The 17545-nt window shown below is 35.2% G+C and overlaps 1 protein-coding gene across 1 annotated transcript in view; it reads right to left on the bottom strand.

Annotated features, from left to right (window-relative positions):
* Positions 1–17545, bottom strand: part of si:ch211-186j3.6 (neural-cadherin) — a 330066-nt gene that overhangs the window by 5689 nt on the left and 306832 nt on the right. Inside the window, exons 29-31 of the mRNA XM_067400604.1 lie at positions 12367–12631; positions 6370–6550; positions 1853–2097 (exon numbers count right to left, since the gene is read on the bottom strand). Of these exons, the coding sequence (XP_067256705.1) occupies positions 1853–2097; positions 6370–6550; positions 12367–12631 (691 nt within the window). The remainder of the gene's footprint in view (positions 1–1852; positions 2098–6369; positions 6551–12366; positions 12632–17545) is intronic.

Raw genomic sequence — 17545 nt, 5'->3', positions numbered from 1 at the left:
AATTTAAAAATAAAAGCACAGTCTAATCACATTTAGTTGAATGAAAAAAAAAAAAAAAAAAGTCCTGAGATCTAAATGTAGGTATAAAAAGAACTTGTGGGGCATATTTTTAATCTCAGAGCAGATATCAGCAAAATGCATGAAAAATAAGGATGGAGATACTGACACTTTACTGAGAGTCTCTTAACTGAAAGAAACTTTTTCACACAGACATTAAAAAGGATCCCATGAGAGTCACAAAGTGCTAGAGACTGTCAAAGAGCACTCTAAGCTATAATTATTCAAGTCCATCTTTTGAAGTTATGATGGGTGGTTATTCCCACAGGTAAGCATCTACACTGTATGCATGTCAAATCTGCAAATCAGCTTTGCTGTAGAAAGATAGGCTACTTGACAATCCAGGTGTAATAGAGGACAAGTGATCCCTCTCCACCGTGTGGAACCAGAAATACAAAGAGCAATATGTTTATAAATATGTGTATGAATAATATAACATTGAGGTTCTAAAAAAAACAGCATGATGTACAGTATATACAGTATATAGAGGTAAGATTTTTTTCAGTCTTCAGAGGTAATTGCATACAGAGGAACAATCCAAAATCCCTTTTCGCCTGTTCAGAGCCATCTCACTGCAGTATTATCTGTTCCTGGAGTGTAACGGATGGACCTTTTCCCTCTTTGCTGTTCCTGTAGTGATATGTTAGTCAGCAGGGGCGCTGTTTTCAGCAGGGAAGAGCGAGTCGTGGCTGGATAGGTGGAGGTGTAGTGTTACCACGGTGTGCTAAACCTATTAACCGCCTTACAGGCAGAAAAAAAAAAAATCTTCCTTACTGTGCGCTAAAGTCTTTCATATTGCAGAGAGCACTTGAACCATATTTCTTGCCACTCGTCTGTACTTGGAATCGTTCCAAACCGACAAGATGCAATGCAGAAAAACAGTGAAGATGAAAAAACACAAAGGAAGTGAGGGGATAAAAACCTTACTGGCTACTTAAATTCAGTTGAGGACTGTCGGGACCATTGAAATTCAGCCCAAAACCCTAGTGCATTGATCTCAATTTCCAGCCCAGCTTGGGTAAACAGCACAATGTGTGCCTACAAATCAAGTAATTAACACTTTAAAAAGCAACTGAAGCTGAGAATGAATAAGGTCATGTCAAATCTATAATGGAATGAAACTGCGAGAGGAGGAAAAAGATTGTTTGGTTCCCTTTAGCCTCGAGCGTAGCCATGCAGGCAGATGAGGACGACAGAATGAAGAGAGTTAATATGAGTTCCAGCAGTCATGATCATTGATTATGTAGACTGTGTTCTTTACCGCTGTCAGACAACACGAGAAAAATGCAACATATGGGAACATGAAACTTTGGCATATGCAAGAAATATATACATATGCCAGACTCTACATCGGAAAAACGGGAAAAGTCATATGAATAAATACATCTCAATAATCACAAGGCAAGAATATTGAAGTGCCAACCACCAAATAAGTTTTAAAAATACATGAGGGTCAGCAGAGGAAGAGCACAGTTAATATTTATGTGACAAACAATGGGCTGATGCATTAATTTAAGGCTTCTACTGAAACTAACAACTGCTGCGTTGACTGTGAGAGACATTATGATTAAAACTGTAAAATTCACCAAAATTAATTTTGATTAGGTCACTCTTAATGCAACAACCTGCATTTATCAATGCAGCAACACCACTTAAGCACTTGCATTATTATGATCATTAACATTATACCCATATCACTAATTAAGATATAGGCTATGTTAAATAACGGAGAGCTGTAACGACATGAGGGTGAGTAAATGATGAGATTTTAAGAGCACATGCTGAAGATAGGTACCTAGTAGGGCCATAAAGCAGATGCATATGGCGAAGAGGGAGCTGAAACTGAGACCCACATCGTCTCTGTAGATGGCCAGCGTCACTTCGCAGTGCCGCCCACGGTAACCCTCTGGACAGTGACATGTGAATTTGGAGGGAGACTGTGCCACACATGTGCCCCTGTGACATGGGCGGCTGGCACAGAGCGTGTACACACAGAATTTGCCAGTGGAATTCGCTTTGACCATGTGACCTGGGGGACACCTGTGATAGGAGGAGACAAAAAGGGTCGAAACATCAATCAAATGGTAATATATATTTAAGGGTTAGTTCACCCCAAAATGAAAATTCTGTCATTAATTATTCATTCTCATCCTCATGTCGTTCCCCCCCTTTCCTCATCTTCAGAACACAAATTAAGATATTTTTTATAAAATCCGATGGCTCAGTGAGGCCTCCATTGCCAACTCTTTCAGATGGCCAGAAAGCTACTAAAACAGTTCATGTGACTACAGTGGTTCAACCTTAATGTTATGAAGCGACGAGAATACTTTTTGTGCACCAAAAAAAAAAACAAATAAAGACTTCAATCAACAATATCTATTGATGGCCAATTTCAAAACACTGCTTCATGAAGCTTCGAAGCTTTACGAATCTTTTGTTTCGAATCAGTGGTTCGGAGCGTGTATCAAACTGCCAAAGTCACGTCCCCCAGTGGTGAAGCACTGAAATTTCAAAACACTTATGATGTAACAAAGCCTCAATTACTGAAATCACTTGACTTTGGCAGTTTGATTCTCGGCAATTCATAACATTAAGGTTGAACCACTGTAGTCACATGAACTGTTTTAAATATGTCTTTAGTGTCTTTCTGGGCATCTGAAAGTGTTAATTATCTTGCTGGTAATGGAGGCCTCACTGAGCCATCGGATTTTATCAAAAATATCTTAATTAGTGTTCCGAAGATGAACAAAGGTCTTACAGGTGTAGAACGACATGAGGGTGAGAAATAAATGACAGAATTTTCATTTTTGGGTGAACTAACATTAACATGTAACATTAAAAAGAGATTGAAGGGGTTCAGTAAATGATGACAGAATTTTAAATTTGAGGTTAACTGTCATTTTCATTATAGTGTACATTTCTTTCCAATGTTGCAATACTGAAAAACATGTCTAGAAACCATTTAAAATTATTTAAAGAATTGTGTTTGGTACTGCTAGTGTTGCAGAAATTAGAGGACATTGGCCAATAACATTTATTATTATTACTTTTATTATTATTATTAATTATTATTATTATTACTAATTGATTTATTTGACTATTTTTCCAATGTCTTTTATGTCTTTTATTTTATTGACCATTTTGTGTGATGGTGCTAGTTGAAATGAAAGGACATTGGTCAATAGAAAAGGAATTTTTTTCTTTTGGTATATCTAGAAATTATATAAAAATTGTACAACCACAATGAATGTGAATGTGAAACCACTCACAGTGAGCTGGTATATTTAAAACCCTGTGTGAATACAATAAGCTTAAGATCACACATACAATTTTTTTTGCCTTGGAGATCAATGTAGAACAGACAGATCGCTGAAAGTATTTAAAATTTGACTGAATATATGACAAAGCAATCTTAAAGTACTCTAAAAATCTCAAGGGAAAACACACATACACAGTGCGGAAACTCAATGTGACCTGCACAGAGCATGCTTATCAAACTATTAGAACAAGAGTAGGGCAGCCTGCCGGCAAGTCAGAGGCAATACCTGTAGACAAACAACAAAATGCAATCAAAGACATGATCAACTACACAGCAGCTGCACAGCTCTCACAGCCAGAGGGGACAGTGGACAGGTCTGGGGAGAAGAGCGGCCCACAGATACCATACCTGTATCTGCCTTCAACTGAGGTATGTTTACACACAACCCCAGGGCCAAAGTGCATAAGGCTTGACTAAGTAGAGCCCCTACTGTGTGTGTTTGTGTGTCCTACATTGAGGAGATCAGAGAGGATTTTTATTAAAACTAACCAATGCAACATTAAAACAGCAACAACAAAATGCATTAAATCATGGAATCTATTTACTATTTAAATTAAATTCTTGATATATATATATATATATATATATATATATATATATATATATATATATATATATATATATATATATATATATATATATATATATATATATATATATATATATATATATATATATATATATATATATATATATATAGAGTACAGTCCAAAAGTTTGGAACCACTAAGATTTTTAATGTTTTTAAAAGACGTTTCGTCTGCTCACCAAGGCTACATTTATTTAATTAAAAATACTGTAAAAAACAGTAATATTGTGAAATATTATTACAATTTAAAATAACTGTGTACTATTTAAATATATTTGACAAAGTAATTTATTCCTCTGATTGCAAAGCTGAATTTTCAGCATCATTACTCCAGACTTCAGTGTCACATGATCCTTCAGAAATCATTCTAATATGCTGATTTGCTGCTCAATAAACATTTATGATTATTTTCAATGTTGAAAATAGTTGTGTACTTTCTTTTCAGGATTCCTTGATGAATAGAAAGTTCAAAAGAACAGCATTTATCTGAAATACAAAGCTTCTGTATCCTTATACACTACCGTTCAAAAGTTTGGGGTCAGTACGAATTTTTATTTTTATTTTTTTGAAAAGAAATGAATACTTTTATTCAGCAAGGATGCATTAAATCAATCAAAAGTGGCAGTAAAGACATTTATAATGTTACAAAAGATTAGATTTCAGATAAACACTGTTCTTTTGAACTTTCTATTCATCAAATAATCCTGAAAAAAAATATTGTACACAAATATTTTGTACAATTGTACACATTAAATGTTTTTTTGAGCAGTAATTTGACATATTAGAATGATTTCTGAAGGATCATGTGACACTGAAGACTGGAATAATGATGCTGAAAATTCAGCTTTGCCATCACAGGAATAAATTACTTTGTGAAATATATTCAAATAGAAAACAGTTATTGTACATTGTAATAATATTTCACAATATTACTGTTTTTACTGTATTTTTAATTAAATAAATGTAGCCTTGGTGAGCAGACGAAACTTCTTTTAAAAACATTAAAAATCTTAGTGGTTCCAAACTTTTGGACTGTACTGTATATATATATATATATATATATATATATATATATATATATATATATATATATATATATATATATATATCAAGTACAGAAATCACATGGTCCTAAGTATTCAGACTCTTTGCTGTGACACTCATATATTTAACTCAGGTGCTGTCCATTTCTTCTGATCTTCCTTGAGATGGTTCTACACTTTCATTTGAGTCCAGCTGTGTTTGATTATACTGATTGGACTTGATTAAGAAAGCCACACACCTGTCTATAAGACCTTACAGCTCACAGTGCATGTCAGAGCAAATGAGAATCATGAGGTAAAAGGAACTGCCTGAAGAGCTCAGAGACAGAATTGTGGCAAGGCACAGATCTGGCCAAGGTTATAAAAAAATTTCTGCTGCACTTAAGTTTCCTAAGAGCACAGTGGCCTCCATAATCCTTAAATGGAAGACGTTTGGGACGACCAGAACCCTTCCTAGAGTCTGTCCGGCCAAACTGAGCTATCAGGGAGAAGAGCCTTGGTGAGAGAGGTAAAGAAGAACCCAAAGATCACTGTGGCTGAGCTCCAGAGATGTATTCGGGAGATGGGAGAAAGTTGTAGAAAGTCAACCATCACTGCAGCCCTCCACCAGTTGGGCTTTATGGCAGAGTGACCCGACGGAAGCCTCTCCTCAGTGCAAGACACATGAAAGCCCGCATGGAGTTTGCTAAAAAAACACCTGAAGGACTCCAAGATGGTGAGAAATAAGATTCTCTGGTCTGATGAGACCAAGATATAACTTTTTGGCCTTAATTCTAAGCGGTATGTGTGGAGAAAACCAGGCACTGCTCATCACCTGTCCAATACAGTCCCAACAGTGAATCATGGTGGTGGCAGCATCATGCTGTGGGGGTGTTTTTCAGCTGCAGGGACAGGATGACTGGTTGCAATCGAGGGAAAGATGAATGCGGCAAGTACAGGGATATCCTGGATGAAAACCTTCTCCAGAGTGCTCAGGACCTCAGACTGGGCCGAAGGTTCTGAATACTTTCCGTACCCACTGTATGTATGTATATATTACAGTCAAACCAAAATTTATTCAGACATTTCATTCATTATTACAGTTTCACTATATATTCAATATAGTTTAAAAAAAATGGTAATAAAATATGACAAGATCTCTGAGTTAAACTGTGTCCAAAATTCAATTTTTTTTAATCAATTTTATTGGTAGTCCTCTGCATGAAGAATTTTTGGGTATAATATGTCACAGTTTACTTTATTTTGCTATCCTCACTTACATAAATGAACGATAGTGTCCTGCACCCACTAGTAAAAATATATATAAAAAATATAAAAAATATCGGAATAATTTTTGGTTTGACTGTATGATTATCTGTTTACCTGCATTCATGGATTCTCCACAGGTCCACACAGGTAAAGGGGGGGTTACATTGGTTTTTCCGGCAGGAGTCGGAGGAACAGCCCAGAGACACACCCTGAGAGCTGACCACCGACACCCCCTCTCTGCCCTGACCGTCCAGAGGAATAAACCGCCCATTGAGCCTCAGGTCCCGCATACAGCCTGTGCCAATGAGGAAAAACAAAACAAAAACACAAAGTCAACATGTTTCATGTTTCAGTACAAATATAGCATAAAGGGTGAATCCTCCTCTTACACCTACCAGTGTTTCCCATACATTAACTAGACTGGCAGTCCGCCACATTCTAATTTGTCCCACCACAGTCTCAAAATGAAATGGAAATTAGGCTTGTTGCGATATTTAAATAACCGTCTGATAATTGGGCTCTTTCATACGGAAAAAGTGGGAGTCATAGAGCAAAAGAAATAGACTAGCACCAATTAAGTTTTCGTGCACTATATTCAAAGTCATCTGAAGCCATTTCATACCTTCATGTGAGGGATAGAAGAATATGTTGGTTAAATTCAGGGTTGCCAGGTCCCAGAAAAATTTCCAGCCCAAACCCGCCCAAAAGAAATGAAAACTAGCCCAATTTCCCCCTGCCCCATCTAATCATAGCTGACAGCTGCATTATTCTCATAATACCAGAAATATTATGACAATATTATTTTTCCATATCATATGGTATAGATATTTATCACAAATCACAATATTTACCATTAATGGGGAAGGATAAGCTCTCCACATGTTTGTTAGACCTTGAGAATCAATGTAAACATAACTTGTAACTGCATTAAGCCACCTTTTAATTAAGGGCCCCATTAAATCAATTTTAATTTCCCTGTGTTTTGTGATTTAATACATACAAAAATGTAATGAAATTAATTAATACAACTGTAACAATTAATTGTCAATTAATCAATCTTAAATGAAAATATTACAATTAATTTACAACAAAACATTGCATTTTTATTTTTTTGTCAAATAAGTTGCCGCACGACAGATCTGTTTGATATTAAAACATGGATGAAAAATATCTTGGTTGTATGATATTCCTTACCAACAATGTATGTAATACTACTATTACTATATCATGGTAATATATTTCGGTAACACTTTAGAATAACTGCACACTATGAAACATTAGTTAAGCATTAGTTAATAGTTAATTAATCACTTATAAAGCATTAATAGACATTAGTAAGTAGTTTATAAATACAGCTATAATTGCTTTATTCTTGATTTATAAGCATATCTATAATGTGTTTAATAATTGTATTTTCATACTTTATTAATTGTCAATTTATCATTTCTAAATTAAGTATTACATTATTTACAAACCAGTTGTTTACTAGTTGTCAGTAGTTCATTTAGAAAGTGTAAGTAAATGATTAATAAACTATTTAAACATTCATTTATACATCTTATTATTTAGACATTAGTAATAGTTATTTAGTGTGTTAGTAAATGTTTTATTAACACATATTCCTACTGTAATTCATGATTTATTCAGATAATTATAAAACATTTAGAAGCAGTCAGTTAACTATTTTTGTGAGCTCATCTAAAGTGAGGACTGTTTATGCTTTGTAAAGCTTTTATAAATGAGATTTAAAGGTTCAGTGATCTTCTGCACTGCTGTTCTCTAAATTTAAAGTTAGTACTGAGGTAGTTTTGACACTGGGAATATGTATTAATAAAGCATTTAATAACACACCAAGTAACTAATACTATATGTCTAAATAATAAGATGCATACATGTACATTTAAATATTTTGTTAATCATTTACTTACACTTCCTAAATGATCTTATGAATCACTGACAACTCCAAAATAACTGGTTTGGGAATAATGTAATACATAATTTAGAAATGATAAATTGATCATTAATAAAGTATGAAAATACAATTATTAAACTCATTATAGATATGCTTATAAAGCAAGAACAAAGCATTTATATCTGTATTTATAAACAGCTTACTAATGTCTATTAATGTTTTATAAATGATGAATTGACTATTTACTAATGCTTAACTAATGCTTCATAGCGTGAGTTATTCTAAAGTGTTACCTATATTTCGGTAAAAATTTCTTCCAAGTTAAAGCAAACTTTTATTTTTTCATGTTTTTTTTTTTTGTTTGTTTTGTTTTTTTGTTTTGTTTTATTTTTTCAAATGAAACGGTGAAAAAAAAAAAAATCTCTGAAATGCCCCAGAGCAGTTCTGGAGATAAAGTTCATGTGTTCATGTCCTCATATATTCAGAAGACTGATGTTGAAAACGTAAGCGTCTCATGTATGTTTGAGTTTGTGTAGTAGACGAAACTACGCTGTTCATTCACACAGACTCGAAAAACATGCAAACTTTTAAGCGACATACCATTTGACTGAATATTGTCGCGTTCATTTCTGCTGTGTGAAGGTCTTGAAGTCTCTCCTGTTGGTGAAACTCACATAATAATTTGAGGTGACAAATCCTCCGTCCTTGGATTGCCAGGTATCCATTTCAAGCATACAAAACATTATTAAAATGATACATTTTCCTTTGTATTAAACTAAGCACGTCGCGTTCGGTAACGACAGTCAGCAGCACGCACGGTAAAACTCTCCAATATAATATATTCCCATTATAATACTTGATATGTAGATAAAGGACTGTGGATTTGCATTTAATGACTATTAGAGATTATTAATAGCCTATTTTGTTCTGTCGTATCTATAGCTTGTTGCCCCATTAAAAATCTGCACAAAAAATTTAAAATAAATGTCTTTTAATCTTACATTGATAGTAATTTTAAACTTTTTATTAACATTTGGATTTTATAAAATTACTGTGAAAATTTTTTTTTTTTTTTTTTTTTTTTTTTTCAAGATTTAGGCCAGCATAATTTTTGCTGCTGAATTATATAGTCACCTACTTTTCATTTATTTGTTTATTGGTCAGCTTATGATTATATATTTTTATTCATTTGTTGTTTTTCTCTATAATGAAGTAGTGTGTTTAGTGCATTCTGGATTGTCAAAGACTGACCATTAGTTGTACAAATACAGATGTATAGATACAGGCCCCAACTAATAAATTAATAAAGGCAACAAAAGTAACCTCTTTTGCTACATATTTTTAATAGTTTAAATGTATACTTTACATGTTTGACCACTTATGAACTATTATTTAGCCTACTGTATACTGTATGTTGTGTATGTGCTAATGTGCCCCACCATCACCAATAAATAAATTACTTTTAAAGTACAAAATTGTTTACAAGAGAACAAGTTTCTTCATTGATCTAGTCACTTAATTTTGCTCTCAGAATGCACCAGATTTATGCATTTAAATTTGAAACGTACAAAATTTTCCTCCAGGGGGGCATGCACCCTGACCCCCCTAGAGGAAGCGATGTCCACCTCTCACATAATCCTCTGGGAAACACTGCCTACATAACATGCACTTGCTTCTTCATATGCACATATAGACAAACTGAGCTCAACACGATCCATTCATATTCTGAGCTTTTAAGAAAAGTGCTTTTATAAGTCCATTTAATAAACACACAAAGTGCGTGCCTGAGGCTAACCAGCGTGGCTGTATGTGTGCTGCATGCAGGGGACTAGTCCACCTCCTCTACTCTTTCATGTCACATGCCATTGTCTCCCTTCCCTCCCGCTGTCTGTTTTATTCTAGCTGTACGTCCCCTCTACACTGAAGGTGCATTTGAGGCTTTTATTAATTAATTCTTCTAATTAATTTTTCATTATTGTCAATACAATAGTGTATAATCATGACAGATAGAGGAACTACAGTATGAATTAGCTGATAAAGCTGTACAGATTTGTCTGCATGATGTACACATGTGCTGGCTAGGTTCTTTTCTCTGACTGAAGTTAAATTGGATTAGCAGTAAAATGGAAGTCTACTTCACAGCACTATATAATTCAGTGATTGGATTTCTGGCCATGGGACGCAGTATTTTTGTTAGCTCAAAATGCCATTCTACAGTGTTTATTGGAGTCCACAGCTCTCCATGCACGCTTTGAGACATTGACTCCATTTCATTTATTGTAACCAATTCATCTATTGCGACCAACTCTGTACAGACCGCACAGACTGGTAATCAACTCTAGAAATGGGAATCAGGGGACTGTATTTGGTGCTGCTTTGAAAGTTCAACTTACAGTGTGGTATGTTTTTCACGTCATAATGCTTATTTGCCAATTCCATCGTTTGTGCCAGGCTTGTTTTTTTTTTTTTTTTATTATGTATTTTGAGTTTCTGATTATATACAAAAATAACAAGAAGAATGTATGGAATTTTTTTTTTTTTTTTTTTACCATAATAGGGTGGTTGGGTACACACACTGCGGACACATTATTATGTTCAAAAACAATGTAAAAGTTAATTTTGCATAATAGGTTCCCTTTAAATGAATACACGATGGGTAACACTTTAGTTTAGGGTCCAGTTGTCACTATTAACTAGTTGCTTATTAGCATGCATATTACTAGGATTTTGGTTGTTTATTAGTACTTATAAAGCACACATTAATGTCTTATTCTGTATGACCATCTTCTACAACCCTTATACCTAGTTCCTACCCAATACCTAAACTTAACAACTACATTACTAACTATTAATAAGCAGCAATTCGGAGTTTGAGGCAAAAGTCAAAAGTTAGTAAGAATTGGACCCTAATCTAAAGTGTGGCCACATGATATTAGCATGATTTAAGTTATTATCTTAGAACTGTACATTTCTGCGATATGGACATTACTTTGACAGTCACCTCTGATAACATTCGATTACTCTTAATTGTAACATAGGAACATTAATTTTCGGTAAAGCTGCTTTGAAATATGTAATGTGAAAAGCGCTATAACAAAGGTGAAATGAAAAGGTAAAAATTATCCCGAATAAAGCCAAAGTGTCATGAAACATCATCTCCAGAGATTTACCTGTACGTACATTACAACACATTCCAATGTGAATTATGGCACATTCAAGCTATACACAGCTGTTCAAAAGTTTGGGGTCAGTAATCTTTTTATTTATTTATTATTATTTGAAAGAAATTTATACTTTCATTTAGGGTGCATTAAATTGATAAAAAGTGATAGTAAATATTTTTTTTTATGTTAAAAAAGGTATCTATTTTAAATAAATGCTGTTCTTTTGAACTTTTCAAAGAATTCTGGGTGAAAAAAAAACATTGTTTCTACAAAAAATATTAAGCAGCACAACCGTTTTCAACATTGATAATAATAAGAAATGTTTCTGGAGCAGCAAATCAGCATGTCAGAATGATTTCTGAAGGATCACGTGACACTGAAAAATATTAAAATAGAAAACGGTTCTTTAATATTTCACAATATTACAGTTTTTACTTTATTTTTGTTCAAATAAATGCAGCCTTGTGCCACGTCTTGTTTTGGTTTTGTTTCATGTTCATGTTTCATGTCTTATTTTGTGGTTTTCAGAGTTAAGTTATTCTTGTCGTGTGCTCACCTTGTCATGCGATTCCTTTGTCTTCATGTGATCATTGTCATGTGCTTCCTTGTTTAATGTGGTGTTTTTTTAATTGTTTACTTTAATTGTTTAATCATGTTCACAGGTGTGTCTTGTCAAGTCATTAGTCTCTGTGTATATACTGTCCTCATGTTTCCTCAGTCTCTTGTCTAGTATTGATGTTGTAACCAACTGTTGGTGAGTTTGTTACGGTCATGTTTTGTTCATGTAGTCAAGGCATTGTTTTGTTTACTTTGGATTATTTTATTTAAAAATACTGCACATGGGTTCTCAACTACAACTTGCCTCAGTGCACTGATGTTACATCTTACCACCCCCAAACTTTGGAATGGTATTACTGTATGTACTACAGTATATACTGTAGTTACATGCATTGGAAATTTGATCCCCTATCATATCCATAGCTTTTTGGCATTGTGCTCTACCGGTTGAGCTTCATGAACACACCTGCACCTCACCTTGGAAGCTCTTGTTATGTCCTGAGGGGAATGAATTGCCCAGAATCACCACAGCGGGATCGATAACAATCTCCCGACTGCGACCTGGCGATCCCGTGATCTCTCGCCGTCCTCCCCCGCCGTCCAGACGCAGGGTCAATTCGTTGTCATGCCGATCTAAGTGAATGTCATGCCACTCTCCGTTGTCTAAACGATAAGAGGGCATTGTCATGTTGAAGTCCCCATCACCGAGGTTGTAGAAGACACTTAACAGACCCTGATAGATCTAAGAAAGTGGGGGAAAGAAGAAAGAGAATACTGTCAGCGAATAAATTAATTTATAGTTTTGCAGATTATCTGAGGAATCTGGAGAAAATACAGTGCCAAAGACAAAGAACAACTGTGAAATTATGAAAATAGTGGTAGTGAAGGGAAGAGAAAAAGAGCAAAGAGAGGCTCAGTATGGGATGACATAGACCCATTGGGAACTGAAGACATCAGACTGGGCCAGAATCTGATAAAACGACTGAGCACTAACAGAATTAAACATATCAGTCCTTTAATTGGAGACAATGGGAGCAAGAAATTCAATATGGAGTCAGTGAGGTTTGCCACTATATTCTTGTGTTGCCTCTCTGAATCTCTAGAGGTCAGCTGTGAGACTTTCTTTTACTCTCTCTTTCCCTTTGTGTGTGTTTTATGATCTTCTTATACGGATTGCTTCTAATAAATCAAATGTTTCAAAGGCAAGTTTTATTATTTATGAGGGCAAGACAAAGTGTGTAATATCAAAGTACAGTATAAAAGTCAAAATTTGTGTGCTTTGAATCATTCAACATCCAACGATCCCTTAACTGTAATGATTTTGCCTTATTTTTAACAGTCTAATTACAATAATTTAACTGGTATTTTACTTAACAAGCTAATGCTTACTAGCCATAGCTCTATATCTGGTGGGAAAAAGAGGAAATGCCACGTTTGACAATAAGGTATGTATTTGTTTGTGAGACAGAGCGGCTGGCCAATCTCCTGAAGAAAGCCCCAACCTTCATTTTAATTTCAGAGTCTTTCTGCAAGTGTCCCAGAGAGCATAATTTGCAAGCCTCCATTTTAGATCCTGGCTTTGTTGTGAAGGAAAAAGCAGGACCAATCAATGATGTAAAGGCAGTCAGGCTTTCTCACATTTGTATACAGTTGTACAAAAACTGTAAATGGTATACATGAATAAACATAGTTGACCTCTGTGAACTTATCACCCTCCTTCTCTCCCACAGCCTACTGAATTTCACCTGTGATGCAGCTCAACCCGGATTGTTATTTCAAGGCTGAGTCTATGCTGGGTAGGTATAAAAACCTGAAGGCGTTTTAATTAACAAGATCATTACATTTAATCTATCCATGGTAAATTTGGGATTTTTCCTCATGCCCTAAGATTTACCCCACAAATCACAGTAGAGATGCTCACTCTATCCCCTAGGTGGATGTGAAAGGTGCCTCCACGCCCCTCATCCCCATCCAATGATCCAGAAACCAATGTCATCTACTGGAGCAGCAGGTGAAGCCATCTGCCCAGTTGCATGTTTCAAAATTAGAAGCATTTTATCATGGACCATTGGATCTTAAGTGCATATTATTAAGTATGTTTGGCTTCCCCAACCACCTTTTCATATTTTGTTATGTGTAAAAAATATTAGGAGACATCATTAATCAATGTCATGACATAATCTAGGGAATCATTAAATGAATCCTTTTTGGTGGTTATAAAGAGATGAGACATCAGGTGTTGAAGCAGAACTGAAGCATTTTTTTCTGAGGGGGGAATAAAATGGCTCAAACTGAATGAGAAAATGATCAGCAGTATAAAAATAAAATACAAAATATGAGCCCAATTAGAGTAAAAAAAAAAAAAAAGGTTTAAAACCAACACAGCAATGAAACTTCCTAAGTTCTTCATAAGACTTCATAAAGCCTCATTTCATAAGTTCACGACCAGCAGATATGCCAGGAAAACAACAGTTTGTGATTGTTGTCTTATCTTTTAGGCTACGTTTAAACTGGCACAAAAAATCTGATCTTTTGCTCACATCAGACACAGATTGGAATTTGTTGCACATGTGTAAACACAAAAATCCACACAAGATCCGATTTTTTCGCATCCGATCTGAGCCACTTCCAAATGTGGTTTTAAATCAGATACATATCCAATTTCTGGACATGCGACCTACGTCTAAACACGCATATCCGATTCCCATTGGAATTCCAAGCCACCACAAGGCGTGGGCAGCACGTTTGCTCACTAAAAGGTACCTTGTTATGTTGTATTATGAAGCAGACGTGCCTGTATGCACTCGCACCGAAAATGCGCAATTATTGAGGTGGGAACATTATATGTCTATCACATTCAGCATCTGAATATCAACCTGAATATTAAGAGAACGCCATGTGTGTGTGTTTTTTTTTTATAAGGCAAAAGCTTAATTGGGTAAGCTTCTCTCTCCCTCTCCCTCTCCCTCGCTCGCCCAATTCATTCAAATAAATGTAATCTTACCTGCTACTTTATTTCACTGCAGAATCATAAAACTAATGACTGTAGATAATATAACAACCGCAAATTACCTTTATTTTCCGCTCTATATTTGTTTCAGTCAGATTTTGCGCTGCAAAAATTCATGACACTGACAGCTGTTAATTTATTCATTCTGACAGGTAATCGTGGCCACCCGACGTAAAATATATAAATAATTTTAATACCACGGCCATTCAAAACCCGAGGGTCTACCATGTGCATGTAAAACTATCAATGACAATCATATTGGGGCGGGAAGTAATGTAAACACAGATAACGGATACCAGTCATGTCTAAAATTAATGTAAACACACTGGCAAAAAAATTAAATATGGTCAAAAGATCGGCTCTCTGCATAGAGACATGTCTTGTTTCTCAAACAGAGGGTTTGGTCTCACTAAGGGGTGTCAGGAAACATACAAATGGGCTAAAATTGATTTTAAATAAGACAGTAAGTATTAAAATCTACTACGAAACTACTAAAAATCAAGATTTATCTTATGTTAATCTATTCACTAAAGTATTTATTTATTTTTATTGAAGTTTTCACAGTCTTGGAAAGCCAAGATATATGAGGTAGCCTAATTTTGCTTAATGTGATTGCTAGGCCTGGAAAATTCATGTAAATTAACGTCATACTAACTATATACTAAACTATATGGGCATTTTAAATAATGAATAAACATTTTACAGTTATACAAAGCTCTAAATATTTTATCTGGTAGAAATTGTAAACTGTCAACTGGAAAAGTCAAGTAAATTCAGGTTAAAGAGAACATTCAGCTCTTAAAACTCCAGGAAAGCTGAAATGTAATTATTATTATTTTTTAAAATTTAGATTAAAATGGAAAGGCTCAAATAATGAATAATGCAATGTTTTCTTTTGAGCTGTCTATCATCAAATCCTTCAATAAAACTCTAAAAGCAATGAAACATAATTATAACCAACATCAGATGCATGTTACCTCAACATGATTTAATGTGGTTCTGTATAACACTTTTAATCAAGTTTAAATCCACTCTGTATATTTTAAAATCAGCATTATACGGTTGTTTTCCGGCATCATGATTAAAATGATCAGATAAAATCAACTCAGTGCATCTGTAAACACATTCGGAGTAAGAATCCCTTGAAGTCAAGGAAAACACAGACTACATTGATATTCTGCTGCCGCTAATGGACCTGTGCCTAAGTCTCTTGAGAAGAAATTAGATGATCAAACTATTATTTCCTCCTCATCTGTTGATAAGAACACCTTGCTGGAAATGTCTCAGCGAGATGATGCATCATAATCAGACACAACAGCCAACGCTAAATGGGTATTGGCACATCACATCAATTAGCATTATTGCTAAGGTAATTGAGAGGAGCGCAGCAGGAGATTAAGTTTTAATCTTTTGCACATGGCAGAATCAGTTCCTGCACCACTGTGAAGCCTCACAAGAATCACAATATAAACAGGTAATGCAATCTGTAGCCTTCCACTTTAGGGGGATATAAAATGTCTTCGAGCCTGTCTCAGAGACACGTCTAATTCATGCCGCTGATAAATCACCCACGATTTACATGGGAGAGAAAGAGAGAGAAGGAGGGAGAGAAACAAAGCAGCAATCAGCAATCCGACCACATCATCTTAAAGCAGGTGTTGAGAGAAAAAAGGAAACATGAAAAAATGAGAGCCTTGGAGTGAGAGGGTAGACGGCATGCATTCCGCAAGTGTATCAGCCGAATCGGGAGACGCATACTAATGCTTCTGATTAAAAACAAACTCGTTGCTCCATTCAAATTCTCACATTGCACCGCTGTTGCAACAACGTTCACAGGGTCTGGCAGATGGTCTGCTATTACAGAGCACATCAAGAACAAATAATTTCATATGCTGGCGGTCGATGCTGCTCATTTGTTTTAAGGACGTTTCATGGGCACAAATTTGTGGGGAAAGACATTAAAAATGGAGGGCAGAGTGTTCAATATTTCTTTTAAGTTTCTTGAGCACCAAATCAGCATATAAGAATGATTTCTGAAGGATCATGTGACACTGAAGACTGGAGTAATAATGAAAATTCTGCTTTTCCATTACAGAAATAAATTACATTTTAAAATACACTGAACAAAATTATAAACGCAACACTTCTGTTCTTGCCCCCATTTTTCATGAGCTGAACTCTTGGACTTTTTCTATGTACACAAAAGGCCTACTTCTCTCAAATATTGTTCACAAATCTGTCTAAATCTGTGTTAGTGAGCACTTCTCCTTTGCCGAGATAATCCATCCACCTCATATCAATATATGTGGCATATCAAGATACTGATTAGACAGCATGATTACTGCACGGGTGTGCCTTAGGCTGGCCACAATAAAAGGCCTCTCCAAAATGTGCAGTTTTATCACACAGCACAATGCCACAGATGTCGCAAGTTTTGAGGGAGCGTGCAATTGGCATGCTGACTGCAGGAATGTCCACCAGAGCTGTTGCCCGTGAATTGAATGTTCATTTCTCTACCATAAGCCGTCTCCAAAGGCATTTCAGAGAAACAAAAGCGTTGCGTTTATAATTTTGTTCAGTGTATGTTAAAATACAAAACTGTTATTTGAAAATGTAATTTAGGGTTAGGGTAAACACTAATGATTC

The sequence above is a fragment of the Chanodichthys erythropterus genome, chromosome 11 (genome assembly GCF_024489055.1).
Source record: "Chanodichthys erythropterus isolate Z2021 chromosome 11, ASM2448905v1, whole genome shotgun sequence".
Classification (NCBI taxonomy): domain Eukaryota; kingdom Metazoa; phylum Chordata; class Actinopteri; order Cypriniformes; family Xenocyprididae; genus Chanodichthys; species Chanodichthys erythropterus.
The sequence above is the reverse complement of the archived record's forward strand: the minus strand, read 5'-3'. Positions and strand labels throughout refer to the sequence as shown.